The sequence below is a fragment of the Trichosurus vulpecula genome, chromosome 2, assembly GCF_011100635.1.
Source record: "Trichosurus vulpecula isolate mTriVul1 chromosome 2, mTriVul1.pri, whole genome shotgun sequence".
In the NCBI taxonomy this organism is placed as follows: Eukaryota; Metazoa; Chordata; class Mammalia; order Diprotodontia; family Phalangeridae; genus Trichosurus; species Trichosurus vulpecula.
In genome coordinates this window covers 45,558,752-45,574,399 of record NC_050574.1, presented here as the reverse complement: position 1 = coordinate 45,574,399, position 15,648 = coordinate 45,558,752, and the positions used below count along the sequence as shown (strand labels likewise).

Genomic DNA, 15,648 nt, shown 5'->3' with positions numbered 1-15,648 from the left:
ATACATGCATACAGAACATCTGGGCCTGAGTCAGGTGTCCCACCTGAGAATCTGTCACTCAGCAAACCTCAGTCCTTGCTGGTTGTGTGCATTGGCTGGCTTTTTTGAACAGGCCATTCTTCTAGGGGAAAAAAACTCCTAAATTTCCAGACCATCACCTTCCTAAACAGAGCCCTACCACAAAGCCACGTAGAGCTTGGAGGATGAAAAATGCGTGGGGTGTGTTTGTGTGTGTGTGTGTGTCTTCCCGTTTACCCCTGTAGGGTTTAGAGGACTTAGCATCATAGATTTAGGTCAGCAGAGGACCTCAGAGGCTATCTAGTCCAACCCCCTCATTGTTTCAGATGAGGAAACAGACCCAGGGAGGTGAAGGAACTTGTCCAAGGTCATACAGGCAGAAAGTCGGGACATGAGATTTGAACCCAGTCCTCCAGCTGCAGAGCTGCAGAGCTTGTGCTCTTTCTGTTTCAGGGATGTGATATTTGACCATTTGGGGAGTTTAACAAAAGAGGATTGGAGCTGTATTTTTCTGTAGAATGTGCTTGACCAATTGTTCCCATCATGCTAGAAGCCCAACAAGAGCAAGCTCTGTATCTTTTGTTAACACCATCAACTCTAATAGCTCCATACACATTTAATTGTGGAAAATAAGGGATGAACAGCCTGCAATTTGAAGAAGGTGCCTCAGTCTTCTGAAGAAACAGGCCAAATGTCGTGGGTGTCCCATTGATCTTTCTGCAGCACATCCCCCTGATATGTCATAGCTGCTCAAGCAGGCCAGTGGGGGAAGGAGGCCGCTGTTGTTGTGCTTCCCTCGTTTGTTGTCCTTGGGACTCAAAGATGTTATGATGCCTTGGTCTAGTTTCATGTTGTTAGGGAAGTTAGCAGCTGTCAAAGGATGGGCGAGATGGCTCACTGGAGGGTGGGAAGAGGGACTGGGATTGCACGTTCGTGCCGGGACAGAGCAGACACTGGGTGTCTCACATAAGACAAGGTGTAAACACTGTTCATAGGGTGAGTTTTAGTAGGCTCTTGCCATTTCTTTCTGAGATTCTCAAAGAGGCCATAGTTGGTGGGGGGAGCTGCAACAGAAATCAGAGTCAGGATGTGAAATCATGAATGGAGAATTGGGCCCAACCCCAGGAGGGAGCAAAGGGATAGGGAGGTGGATTCTTCCTTGTAGTTTTCTCAGGTTGAACTGAGACAAACTTGTGACAAGGGGGTTGAGACTATTTAAAAGGAAGGAATTAGCTCTGGGAGGTACTGGAAGGAAAGGAGGGGAAGATAGGGCCAGGCTGGACTCCCATAGAAGACTTCAGACACATGAGCCCAAGGACCTAGGGCCTACTGTGTGCAAGGCATGGTGCACTCCTGGACACTTGCCAGAGCTGTATCCATTCTGTTCTTGGCTAAGTTGTTACTATCCTATTAGGGAGGAGGAGCTAGTGTTATAAGAGAAGGTCCTGGCATTTCTGTGTAAACTGTTGCGAGACCTGATACACATTAACTGAATGAGAAGTGATGTTCAAATTGTTCACTGAACTGATTCTCACTGTGGTGAAGCTGGAGAAAGCTGCCCTTGGTCTCTAGCTTCCTGTAGGGGTCAAGTCACTTCCCTGGGACCAGGTACACTTCTAGAAGAAGACATTGTGTGATGAATTGATGGGGTGGAGGTGGGTGGAGTGTGGCAAATAGAGCCTAGGGTTGCCAGCTATGTCACAAATACTGTGCTTCTAGAGACAGCCACTCAGCACTGCTCAGTGTAGCCAGCACAATGCTTGTGATATGGGGCAAAGAGGCAAAGGCATCCCTGAGAGAAACACTATGTCCCAGTGCCTCATAATACTGTCCCAGAGTCCTTGAATCTTATTTTAAGTGTCAATTTCAGTAACTCCCCTGGAGTCTGAGGCTGACCTTGTAACATGGTAGGGAGCATTATGGCAAGGTTTTAGGGTATTTTGGAACCTGTGGTGATCTGTATGGGGGGTGGGGGGTGGAATGGATTGAGAAATACCAAGAAGGGGAAAGTCCGACTTCTCTGGCAGCCACACCAGTTTCTGCCCGTTCCAAGTACGGATTGGTGGCAAGGCAAGGTTGTAGCCATGCCAGTTGAAATGGTCATCATATGTGCTGATCAAATTCCGATGTTTCGGTTCCTCATGGTGGGTCATCAGGTTCTTATATGACCTTGGACCTTGGACCTTGGAGGGACAGACATATCCAGGCATTTTGGGGAGGCCACCTGGGGGAATTACAGACAAGTGATTCTGGAAGGGAAAGGGGAGAGGGTGTGGAGATAGCAGTACAATATAGGGGTGTTGCCTTCAAGGAACAACCAATTGATGCAGCTTCTCCAACTAATTAGACCCCAAAGCAAGGAAAACTATTCATTAATCTATTTGGTTAATTGGTTTCATTATCTAAAATTTAGCCTAGTCACTTGCTAGTACCATCAAATTAGCATTTTATTCTTTGGGGGAAATTTTGATTTTCTTCTTATCACATCACTGTCATTTTAGAGGATTACATTTCATCATTTGTTTACTTAGTAGCATAATTATACTTTCTCTTGATACATATGCTTTTATAGTTACTCTTTCTTAAAAATTAAATCTTATCCTAGAAATGGTTATGAAGTAACTAGTGTTACAAATGTTTGCCAATTTTTAAAATCCAAGAATTAGAAGCGTTTTTGAAAGCTGAGTCACAGTAAAAAAAAAAAGTATATATGTGTACATATCTACATTTACACACGTCTGTATGTATGTGTGCATATAGGTACATGTGTGTATATATGTACATGTGTCGTACGTATATGTACAATTATGCATAATTTAAAAATAGTTACAACAAGGAGGAGGTGAATGGGAAGGGTGAAGCCAAGAACAGATGACGCTTAACTAACCTTATGGACTGTGCTCAATGATGTCTTATGTCCCTTTAAACTCCAAGAGTCTGAGAGTCTGTTAAAAAGATATGTCTCTTCTCTGGACTCACCTTCAAATACGTAGCCTCAAATGACTCTCCTGAATTTGCTTTTCATGTGGACTCCCATCTAATGAATGCCAAGTTAATTCTCAGTTTGGATGTAATTTATGCATGATTAAAATAACAATCAGGACTGCCAGGTTAAGTAGACAGAGGGTTAACTTAATTCATGTCTTTGTAAGCTGAAATTGCATCCCTTTTGCCATATTCTGATTTATGCAAATCCATCACAAACTCATACTTCCTTCAAAAGAGTGAAAAAGTGAATACCAAGCCTGACGTTTATACCGTGTTTTTCAACTTGTTACTATGGGAGGAGGTAGAGAAATTTCCATAAATTGTCTTCTGCCACAAAGGTTTTACAGGCTTTCCCAGCTGGAACCTGGGAGAATGTTTTCTTTAGTAGCAATTATTTACTGGGAAAATAAAGCCATATTTTCCTCCTTCCCTGGAGAGGAAGATTTTCTTAAATGAGTGAGTTTCCTAAGAAATCCTTCTTGTCCAGAAAATGGACTGATTTATCAGGAGGATAATCTTGATTTTCATGCCCACCCTGATGTCTGGAGAAGACAGTAAGGTTTGTGTTTGCTATGGTCTGGACATGCCAGCTAAGCCCAATATTTCAAACAGTGATTCCATAAATAAGTCACACTACAGTGCTAAAGAGAGAGGATGGTGATGGGGATGAACAGTTAGCCAGGGATTTCCAAGGTCTACATCCCTGGGTGCCACCTAACTTCATTTTTAAAGCCAGGGAAATGAGTTCTTGGGTTTCCCATTGATTAGAGGACAAATGCTGATTAGGCACAATGGTACCTTATAGGAGCAGGCTGAGAAGGCCCATGGGAAGGGAAGGAAATATGGACAACAAAAGGTTTCCTCAATGGTAAGGCCAAAAAAGATTCTCACCATCCTCTTGGTCTGGGGTAGGGTAGGGTGGTGCTGCTGGTGCTGCTAGTATTTTGCCAAGAAAAAGGGAGGAATCATTCCTGTCTAATGATTTTGTGTTTTTTTCCATCAGTAGTGTTTAAGGTAGTGCTCAGGGCAATATTTGGGATAAATAAGCAAGAGACCTTGGAGGCTCTCTGAGGAAAAGAAGAGAGATTCATGGGAACAAAAGGTGTAGGTTTAGGTAGCTTTAGGTCCTGCTTGAGTTCAGACAGACCCACAGATTCAGCCTGGTTCACCTCGATTCAGCAAACATTTATTAAGTTCCTACTATTCGTTAGAATATCAATTGGGCCCTTGAGATACAAAGATAAAAACAAAATAATCCCTGCCTTCCAGAAGCTGACCTACTAGGAGGAGTGGGAGGAAGAGGAAAAATAGCAAATGTACAGATTATATACAAAAACATTTCAGGAGGGAGAAAGTCAAAATGAAGAGGTAAAAGCAAAATGATGATGGTAGGGAGCCATAGGTTTCCAGGGGTGCTCGTGACCCCAAAATACCGACACGCAGGATCCTGCTGAAAGAATTCGACTCAAGCCTTCTCAGCCAAGGGAAAAGACAAAGTTTATTAGGGATTCACCATAATGGGTTGTCTTAAGAAATCCCACCTTTTGTGACCCCTGTTTTCACAAGCAGGCCAGATACCATCTGAGCTGAGCTAGATGGAATCTGAGCACCTTCATGGAGGCAAGATGGAGATTATATACCCAAAGATTGTAGGAGGGACTGAGGGGTGGTCTGGGATGACTAGAGGAGGGCTTTAGGGAGGGTCTTGAGGAGGAGTCTAAGGAGGATAAGATGAGGTCAGAGTCCAGGAACCAAGAGAATGGGATTAAGGGTGGGAAGTAGCTGAAGGCATGAATATTGATAATATCAGGGTTGGGAAGTAACTGAAGGCATGCATAGGGATAGTAACAAGAGGGCAAGGCTTAGGTAGAGATTTGGGCCTAATGATAATGTAAGGCTATAGTCTCAGGGGAAGGCCAGATCTAGTTGAAAGATTCAAGGAGAATTCAAGGAAGCTCCCAGAGACTGTATTCCAGATTCAAGGGGGTTTCCAGAGACTGTGACCTCATCACTAATAATTAGAGAGATCAGGAAATGTCTCATATATGAGGTTGCACTTGAGCTCTGCTTGGAAGGAAACTAAAGATTTTATGAGATAGAGGCAAAGAGGGAGTATATTGTAGAAAGGAGTGACCACTGGAACAAAGACATGGAAGCTGGAGACTGGAATGTTATGTACATGAAAGCTTACAGGGCTTTCCATGAGGGATAGCAATGTAAAATAATACTGGGAAAAGTGTGCATTAAGCATATGTGTTTGGCAGTCTTATGGAGAAAGGATTGGGGAGAGAGGAAAGACAGAAGCAGGAAGAGCTGATTAGGGGGCTGCTGCAGTAGTTCAGACAGAATCACAGAATCATGTTAATTCAGACCTTAACAGATATGAATATGGCAAAGTATCCTGACTACAACATTCATGGCAAATGCTCATCCAGCCTCCTGAAGGCCTGCAGCAAGGGGCAGCCTATCACCTCCTAAGGTAGCCCCTTCCACTTTTGGATGGCTATAATTATACATTCTTTTGAAGTCTAGCCTAGATTCACCTAATTGCAACTTCCTGTCTTTCCTCTTGCTTGTGCCCTCTGGGGCCAAACAGAACAAGCTTAATATCTTTTCTGTATGGAAAACCCATTGGGCAATTGAAGACAACTTGAAAGTCTTCCCTGAGTTTTTTCTTCTCCAACATTTCCTGGGACTGAGCTTTATGCGGGAGGAAAGTGAGGCCCTTTGCTCTTTCTGTTAGACTAGCATGACTTGTTCTCGCTGGATCCAGGTTGACTCTTTGTCATCACTGCTTCTTTTCCTAAACGTCCACTAAGCATCTCTTTAATAATACATTCTGGAATTTTTCAGGAATCACGTTCATGCTCCCTGGTCTCCAAGCCTGAGACCTCCTCTTCTCCTTTTTTTGAAGATCCGAACATTTGCCTTTCTCTAATCTTACCTCTTTCATTTGGTCTCCACAATCTTTCTTTCCTCCATGACTGTTAGGGACCCACAGCACGCACATACAATACTGTGTTCAGTACCTGAGCAGGAATTATCTGGGCCAGATGACTTGAATTCATCCATCATTCAATGTTCTCTGCTAGTACCTTGTCGAGATCTTTCTGATTCAAAAGTCATCCTTTTGGATGAAAATAGAAGCAAAGTGAATATTGGGTTTCTTTAAGATGTTGATTATCTTTGTCTCATTCATTTCTTATAACAGTCCTCTCTCTTATTTTAAGCCAGTGCCCAGCACAGAGTGAGTCAATCAATATGTGTTTATTAAATGATTATTACAAGCCAGGCACTGTGCTAAGAACTGGGCAAAAAAAAGAGGCAAAAGACATCTCCTGCCCTCAAGGAGCCCACAATCTAATGAGAGAGACAACAGGCAAACAAATAGGTACAAACAAGCTATATATGGGATGAGTAGAGAATGATTAACAAAGAGAAGGCACCAGGATTAAGTTGGGGTGGGAGAGGCTGGAAGAAAACAAACAGGTGTATACAAAAAAAATTCCAAAGTAACTCCATGATACCAAGGACAATGGCTTATCTCAAGTTTTAGATCTCACTTAGCACAGTGTGTTTGCATGCAGGAGACTCTTAACAAGGAATTAATTACAAGAGAATATTTTAAATATATTTTAATTGCATTCAAGTGGATTTCAAGAGAATAGGTGCTTTGCTGTTTTTAATTGATAAAATTTTCTTTCCTTCCACATATTTTAAATATGTAATCACTGTAAATATGTAATTGTGTGTTGCAGTGTTTCTCAAACTGTGGTTCATTGAGCTCTGATGGTCTGTGTTGTGTTGATAGCTCTGTCTTTGAGAGCTCTTCAATTTTAGAAATATTTTCCCTCTAAAATATTAGGTATAAAATGATGTATATTTCCAAAGGAGTAAAGGAGATAAAAAAAATGGCAACTTGGGTTTGTGCTTTTTGAGCCATTCATATGAGGGACCCTGTGGGTTGTTTTGACAGATTAAAAGGAGGAAAGAAGACACACTTGAGAAGGAATAGGCAAGTGTGCCCTTTGCGGTGTTGTTTGGACATGGGTGATCCAGACATAGAAGGCGTGTGTAGGCTCTTTAAGGTAGAGTCAAGTTGGGGGAGGATGCAAGGAGTGAAATGTGAAAAGCATGAGATGTGAGGGAAGTGCCTAATACTTCCTGTACACCATTCTGCTGATGAGCTAGGAGTCAGGAAGACCTGAGTTCAAATCCAGCCTCTGATATAAGCAAGTCACTTCACTTCAGTCTGCCTCAGTTTCCTCAACTATAAAATGAGGATAACAGCATCTACCTCCCAGGGTTGTTGTAAGGATCAAATGAGATATTTATCAAAAAGCCCTTAGCCCAGTGCCTGACACATAGTAGGTACCATATAAATGCTAGCTATAGATGATGATGATGATGCCAGATGACCCCCTTCTGCCATTGTTCAGTGGAAAGAGTAGCCAGAGAGTGTGTCATCAGGGGTGGGGGCAAGTTTCAGCAATTGCTAAAAGAAGAAAAGGTATAATCAGGTGTGAGTATGCTCATCACTGAGTAGAAGGCACCCCTCCCCTTCCCAGAGGTGTTAGGAGATCAGGAGACAAGCATAGCATGGAAGAGATGGAAGGCATATGGCCAGGTGGGAAGCCCTATTTCACTTGTCTTCCTTTTAGAGCTTGAACATTAGGCAGGAGATGGAACTTGAACCTGCCCAGCAGATGAGCAGGTATGAGAATGCTCATCACAGAGTAGAAGGTGCCACTGCTTTTGTCAGAGGACCCTGGATATTGGGTTGGAGACAAGTGGTGGAGGGGATGGAATGCCTGTGGTCCCATGGTCAGATAGGAGGTGCTATTTCTGATGAGAATTCAGCTGATGTGGAGTGAAATTCTGGTTTGGGAGTCGGAACCCACCTTTAAATCCTGTGCTGCCTTTTACCACTGGTATGACCATGAGTAAGTCACTTCACTTGTCTTACTCTCATCTCTAAACTGAGGGAGTTGGACACAATCCCCTCTGTGGGCCCTGTTGGCTCTAAATAATATGATTTGGGACTACTTTTATAATATCAAAGGCATCATCTATTTCTTCTTCCTATCCCTATTTCTCTGTCATCTTCTTGAAGTTTGTTTTTCTTTGACAGTTACTTCCTCTTCTTTGACCTACCCACCAAAACTGTGAGATTATGTCTTTGTAAGATTCTAGGGCAAGGAAAATTCTGGAGAGCTTACCTCATCTGTCTCTGTATTTTTAGGCAAATTAATTTTGAAGTCACCCAGCACATGGGTGAGAATTTAGTTTTGGTAAGAGGCACTGAGGCAGACATCCCTTCGTCCTAACCCAATTGGGTTTTTAGAAAAGAGGAGAAATGTATTGGAGTACTGAAGGAAGAGTCAACAGATGTGAGCCCTGTGCTGCCACTGAACCTCGATGTGACCTTGGGGGAAAATGAGAGAATTAACCCAGCATGCCATATCTCCTCTGATTGACTATAAATTGCTGGTAATAGCAATTGGTATTGCTACCAGTACCATTGTGACTTATGGTCATAAAGTGTTGTTGGTCTGACCCACCAGCCTTCTCAATCTCCCTTTTCTTTGCTGGACAGTGCTCCTTATATATATCACCTCATCTCTGAACTTTGCTTTTGCACAGGCATGGAATTTACCCCATGCATGAAAGGCACTCCCTCCCTCCTTACCCCTGTGTCTTGGGAATTCTTCATCTCCTGCAGAGCTCAGCTCCAGCAACATCTTTTACATGATGCCTCTCATTTGCCCCCAGATGCTAGTCTCTCTCTTGTCCATTACTTTGATCTGTTTTCTGCTTATTCATACATGCACATGTTTTCCCTCTAGAGTGTGAGCTTCTTACAGCTGTAGAATAGGGCAGAGATGGTTTCATTTTTCTATTTGTATCCTCAATACCTAGCAGAGGACCTACCCAGAGTGGTGCTTAATAGATGCTTATTGCTAGTTAGTGACTCATAGAAAACGGCTCCTTTAAGAACAAATACTTACTGGATGCTGAACAGTGAACTGGACCCTGGATGAAATACAGTTAGATAGGTATATTAGGAAGGCAGAATTTATGATTTCAAAGAGAATCTCATATGTGCCTAAAAGGTCCGGAACCGCAGGATATAAGGAATTCTCTAGGCAGAAGGCAGGAGAACTAAAGCATGTATTTACACTCCACAGTAACAATCCCACAAACCAGCGTCCCCATTTTGATATTTTCATCAAAAGCTTCCAGGCCCAATAAGTCCGCCTCACAAGAGTAACTAGGAGGCCACAGAGAAGCGAGATGGTATAAGGCAAAATCGTATACATGCTTCCCCTCTATGGTAAGAAGATTACCCACTAGCCTCTAGTCAGCTCTGCTACCGGCAGCTCAGCTTCGGCTGTAGGCGTCTCTGGCTCCAACCGGAAAAGGAAAGGAGGATCTTCAAGCTGTCCTCTCCCCTCTTATAGAGTTTTTGACATCATCAAGCGCCGCCTGAACGACCAGGGCCGATTGGTTCTTGACTTGGCCCCTCCCCCAGCGTAGGCCACGTTAACACACCTCCCCTCAGCCAGCGCCACGACTCATCACACAGGAAGCTCTTGGTCCTGCCCGGAAGAGCAAGCCCCAGCGTCCAGGGAAGCTCAACGAGGCGAGCTGAGTCATTCAAAGAAAACAAAGTCCATTCTGGCTACAATAGGACACAGCCAGGCTGTGCTTTCAGGGAGCACACAATCTCATGAACTTAAATGCTAACTTCTACTTTTACAATAATGAATTGTATTTTTATAGCACTTGACATAATTGATAAGTTGCTTTCACATACATTCTCATTGTATGCTTAAATGATAATTTTTAGTTTTCTGAAATTTTTTTCTGGTGAGGACTCTGTGCAGGTATAAGCTGGGGTGGAGAACCTGCAGACTCAGGCCACATGTGGCCCTCTAGGTCCTCAAGTGCAGCCCTTTGACTGAATCCAAATTTCACAGAACCAATCCTTTTATTAAGGGGATTTGTTCTGTGAGGTTTGGAGTCAATCAGAGGGCCCACTTGAGGACCTAGAGGGCCACATGTGGCCTCAAGGCTTCAAGGAACCCTCTTTTACCAAGGTCCTAGACATGCGATAGAGAAGAAAGAGCACCGGCTCTGAAGTCAGAGGCCCCAGGTTCAAAGCCTGCTTATAGTGTTTACTGTCTGTGTGACACTGGGCTAAAACACAACCTCCCTGGGCCTCAGTGAGGGTGTTGGACTAAATGCCTCCTGAAGTGCCTTCCAGCTGTGATCCTGTGATTGGAGCAGCAGAGCTGGGCAATCCTAGGTCCTGAGATTCCAAATCCAATGCCCTTTTCACTACACCACGTTGAAGAACTTGGGTTTATCCACTTTAAATCTTACAGAGCACTTTCTCAAAACCCTGTGAAGTACATAACACTATTAAACCCATTTCCCAGAAGAAGAAATTGAGATTGAGAGATCAAATATCTTACCTAAGCTAGTAATGATGTTTATGTCTGCAGTAAATGGTGTTTTGATAGTAGGCAAACTTTGAAGTCTTAGTAATAACCCCTGAGGAGTTATTATTGCCACTTGTTTACAACCATGAGTTTCTATAATCATTGACCAACCATCTGAATCCTTTGTCAGGCTGAGTGACGTCAGAGCAGTTTCCTCCTGTTAATGTGCACTTTATTGAAAGGGGAAGTACTTGGACTGAGCAGGTGTGTGTTTCAGCCCCGAGTCCACTACTTAAGAGCAGTGTGACTGTGAGCCAGTCTCTTCACTTCCTGTGTTTCAGCTTCTTCATTTATAAAATGGTGAATTATCACCTCATATTCCCTAGGGTTTAGGGAGGTGGGGTGGTGGCCACTGTTTTATAATCCTTAAAGCACTGTAAAATTGTGAATTACTACAATATATTAGTAATATTATTGCAAAACAACATTTGTCAAGGAAGCATCTTGTAGAGTAGCCCTACACTCTAAGACAGGTTAGGCCATCCAGAAGGACGGCAGGAGTAAACTGTCCTGGGGTGGTAAACATGGTGCAGGTAACTCACCAGATGTATAATCCATGTATAGAGAGTTGATTTTGATAGGCTGTAAAAGGAGTCACATGATGGTATTAATATTAATCACTGACACTCATATACTCTTGTCCAGGGTTACAAAGCACTTTATGTACATTATCTCATTTGATAAAATCCTGAGGGGTAGATATAAGAGATATTATCTCCATTTTACAAATAGGCAAACTGAAGCTCAGAGTAGTTAAATGACTTGCCTATGGTCACACAGCTCAAAGCTAATAAGCGACCAAAGCAATATTTGAATGCAGGTCTTTTTCAATTCCACTATATCACACTGTCTCAATATCCTTGTCTACATTATTGAGAAATCATTTCCTGGCATTGCTACCAGTACCTGTTTGACAATGAGCAAGTCATAATACCATAGAAGTTTAAGATGGAAGGCAATGTTCAGCATTCTTCTTGCTCAATACAGAAATCCTGCTGATGATCTCCCTGTGAAAAAAATCTAGTCTCTACTTAAATCCTTAAACATTAGGGACTCATTATCTCCCCAAAGAGCCCATTCTGTTCTTGAAAAGCTTTAGTTGTGTGAAAGTTCTTTCTTATGTTAAGTCAAAATCTGTTTCTTGGGATTTTACCCATTTATTGCTGGAGCTACATGGAATAATCTAATCCCTCTTCTCCATAAGAGCCCTTACAACATTTGAATACATCCTTTTCTTTAAGAACCAACTAGGTCCCAAATTCTAACAATCTCCCTTTCCTGAATTTTTCATAGTACTTCATATATGCATCTTCTTTCCACTCATTCTTTTTTGCATTATAGTTATCTGTATGTATGTCATATTTCCTCTTATTGACTATAAATACCTAGAGTTCAGCATTTTGTCTTTGTATGTCCTGCTTCTTGGAGAGAGCCTTGAAGATCCTTGGTGCCCAACAAATGTTGAATTGGAACCATGCATTCTCCATTTTACACTCTAAGAAACAGACTCTTAGGTGCCTTGACCAAGGTGACTCATAAGTTAGTATGAGAGCCAGGATTCAAAATCAAGTTTTCTGACTTAAAATGCAGTGCGCTTTTCATGATAATACCTGTCATGTAAAAGTAGAAAGGGCATTCCATGGAGTAGGGAGTTAGACCAGATGAATATTTGAATTCTATCCAACTCTAAATTATGTTGTTGTATTATTTTATGACTAATTATATATTTTCAGATCCCTTATCAATCTGAAATTCTTTGATTCTAATAAATAGCTCCTATTACCTGTCTAACTATAGAGTTATCATTTTAGTCTTTTTCTAGCGATATGTCAAATATGAAATTTTGTAGGCTATTAGCTTATCAATGTCCTTTTTGAAATGATACTGGAGCAGCAAAGTGGCGCAGTAGATAATGCACTGGGCCTGGAGTCAGGAGGACTCACCTCCCTGAGTTCAAATTCAGCCTCAGCCACTTACTAGTTATGTTACCATGGGCAAGTCACTTAACCCTGTTTGCCTTATTTTCCTCATCTGTAAAATGAGCTGGAGAAGGAAATGGCAAACCACTTTAATATCTCTGCCAAGAAAATTCCAAATGGGGTCACAAAGAGTCAGATATGACTGAACAACAACAAAAATAAACTTATATAGCTCTTGAAGCCTCATAAAGAGGTTTTCATGTATCATATTATAGAAATAATTTATATTTTATTCCTATATATGAAGTATACCAAAAGGAGGGACCTGAATAAGCTGGAGAGCATCCAGAGGAGGGCAGCCAAGATGGCCTTGAGCTCATGCTGAATGAACTTTGCTTGAGGGAAACGGATAATATTTAGAGTAGAGAAGACTAGACTTAGGGGATCAGGATAACTTGTCTTCAGATATTTAAAGAGTTATACTGTGGAAGAAGGAATAGACATGTTTTGGTGGTCTATATTAGGGGTCTAGGCCTGTGTCTTATGTTCCTTGACTGCCCAGAACCCTGGGAAATGGTTAAATTGCTATTCTTATTACCTCAATTCTTCTCATGTACCATTTTGTTATATGGTCTGCTTTATGATCTGGGAACCAGACAACATCCTTTTGGAAGGTGCTCTGGAAACTTGGTTTGAAGTTTTGATGAACTGAAAGAGACCAGAACATTTGTTCAGAATCTGTGATTTCCTCTTTCTGACACTTCCTTCTAAGAAACACCAAAAGTTGCCATAATAAGAGGTGTTCCGTAGGATGCCCAAAATCCAGGTTTCATCCTGTTCCTTAATCATTATAAATTGGAGTAAATTGGGAGGTCCAAAGACATATAACACGCAAAGCAGAAGTTGATAACATTTGACCAGGGTTCATCATCTGGTCTTTTTTTCCTTTCTTCTCCTCTTGCCTCTTATTTAAAAATCAAGAAAATGAAAACAACAAAAACCCTTACTTTTTTTTTTAATTAAATAGCATTTTACTTTTCCCCCAGTTACATATCAATAAAATTTTTAGCATTCATTTTTACAAGATTTTGAGTTCGAAATTTTTCTCCCTCCCCTCTGCTCTTCTAAAAGCAGTAGGAAGTTTAATGTAGTTTATACATGTGCTATCATATAAAGTATATTTCCATATTTGTTACAGTTGTGGAAGAAGAAAAAGATCAAAAGGAAATAAAACCATGAGAAAGAATAAAGTAAGTGAAAAAAAAATCTGCTTTGATCTGCATTCTGAGTCCCTCAGTTCTTTATCTGGATATAGATAGCATTTTCCTTCCTGAGTCCTTTGTACTTGTCTTGGTTTGCTGTGTTTATGGGAAGAGCTGAGTCATTCATAGTTGATCCTCATACAATGTTGCTGATACTGTGTGCAGTGTTTTTCTAATTCTGCTCATTTCACTTTGCATCACTTTATACAAGTCTTTTCAGGTTTTTCTGAAATCTGCCTGTTCATCATTTATTATTGCACAGTTGTATTCCATTACATTCATATATCACAGTTTGTTCAGGCATTCTCCAATTGATGGGCATCCCCTCAATTTTTGCTATTTTGACACCACAAAAAGAGCTGCTATAAATATTTTTGTACATATAGGTCATTTTCCTTTTTGTTTTTTATCTCTTTGGAATACAGACCTAGTAGTGGTATTGCTTAGTCAAAGTGTATGTATGGTTTTATAGCCCTTTGGGAATAGTTCTAAATTGATCTTCAGATTGAATCAGTATACAACTTTGACAACAGTGCATTAGTGTTTTAATTCACCCACATCCTCTCCAACATAATTATTGAAAAAAACTTCCTCTGGAAGGTGCAATTTTAGCTGGGACTTAAAGAAAGACAAGGAAGCCAGGAAGTGATGAAGAGGAAAAGCATGAGGGACAGTCAATGAAAATGCCCAGAATTGGGAGATGGAGTATCTTGTGCAAGAAATAGCAAGGAAACAAGTGTCAATGTATTGTGTTGTATGTGGGGCAGGGAGGGCAGGAAGTGAGGAAAGTATAAGGTATAAGAAGACTGGAAAGGTAGGAAGGGACTGGGTTTTGAGGATTTTATATTTGATCCTGGAGGTGATAAGGAGCCACTGGAGTTTTTGAATGGGGGGGGATAGGAGGGGGAGGGGATCATCGTCAGACTTTCCTTGTAGGAAGATCAATTTGACAGTTACAATAGACTGGAGAGAAGAGAATATTGAGGAGAGGGTGATCGACAATGTCAAATGCTGCATGGAGGTCAAGAAAGATTGAGCAAAGACCATCAAAAGATCATTATTAACTGGAGAAAGCAATTTCATTTGAATGATGAGGTTGGAAGCCAAAATGTAGAGTCAAGAAATGAGTGGAGAAGAAGTGGAGACACCAATTGCAGAAAGAAGGGATGGATGGATGAAGTGAGGGGTTGTTGTTGTTGTTTGAGGATGAGGAGACATGAGAGTATTTGCAGGCAGTCTGGAAGTAGCCAGCAGACAAGGAGAGAGTAAAGAAAAGTGATGACATCCAGTCCTATCTTCTCAGCAGATTGCCCCCTCAGGCATCACTTGTCTCTCTAATCTTCAATTTCTTTCTGTTCATGGGTTCTTTCACTACTGCTTTCAAACGTGCTAGTCTCCCCTCCCCCATCCTTTAAAAAAAATTTACTAGTTCTTATCATCCTTTCTAGTTACCGTCCTCAATTTTCTCCTTGCCTATGTGTATAAACTTGACAAAGCTGTCTATACTTGTTGCCTCCACTTTCTCTTTCTCCTCAACCCTTTGTAGTCGTTTCTTACCTCACCAATCAATGTTACCAGTGATCTCTTAGCTGCCTGATCTGATGGTCTTTTCTCGGTCCTCATTCTTCTTGACCTCTGCTCTGTTTAACACTATTGACCACCTGTTCTTCCTGAATATTCTCTACATTCTGGATTTTTGTGACACTCTTCTTTTCTGGGATTCTTACCCATCTGACCACTCCATCTGTCTCCTTTGATGACTCGGCATCTCTATCATACCCCTAAATGTGGGTTTACCTCCTAGGTTCTAACCTGAGCCTATCTCTTCACTTTTGAAAAACCCTAGTAAGATTTCTCCTGATATCAAATCTAAATTTACCTCTTTGCAACTTAGAGCACTAACTAGTTACTCTTTCTGCCCTCTGGAGCTTAGACAGAGTAGGTCTAACTCCTCCT

At 41.5% G+C, this 15,648-nt stretch overlaps 1 protein-coding gene across 1 annotated transcript; it reads right to left on the bottom strand.

Annotated features, from left to right (window-relative positions):
- Positions 1-912: 912 nt before the first annotated feature.
- LOC118836416 (uncharacterized protein C1orf158 homolog) lies at positions 913-15,423 on the bottom strand. Its single transcript, XM_036743721.1, has 4 exons — positions 15,420-15,423; positions 13,029-13,138; positions 2,015-2,267; positions 913-1,082 (listed from the first exon to the last, which is right to left on the bottom strand). Exons 1-4 carry the CDS (start codon positions 15,421-15,423, stop codon positions 913-915), a joined length of 537 nt encoding a protein of 178 aa, XP_036599616.1.
- Between the last annotated feature and the right edge of the window lie 225 nt (positions 15,424-15,648).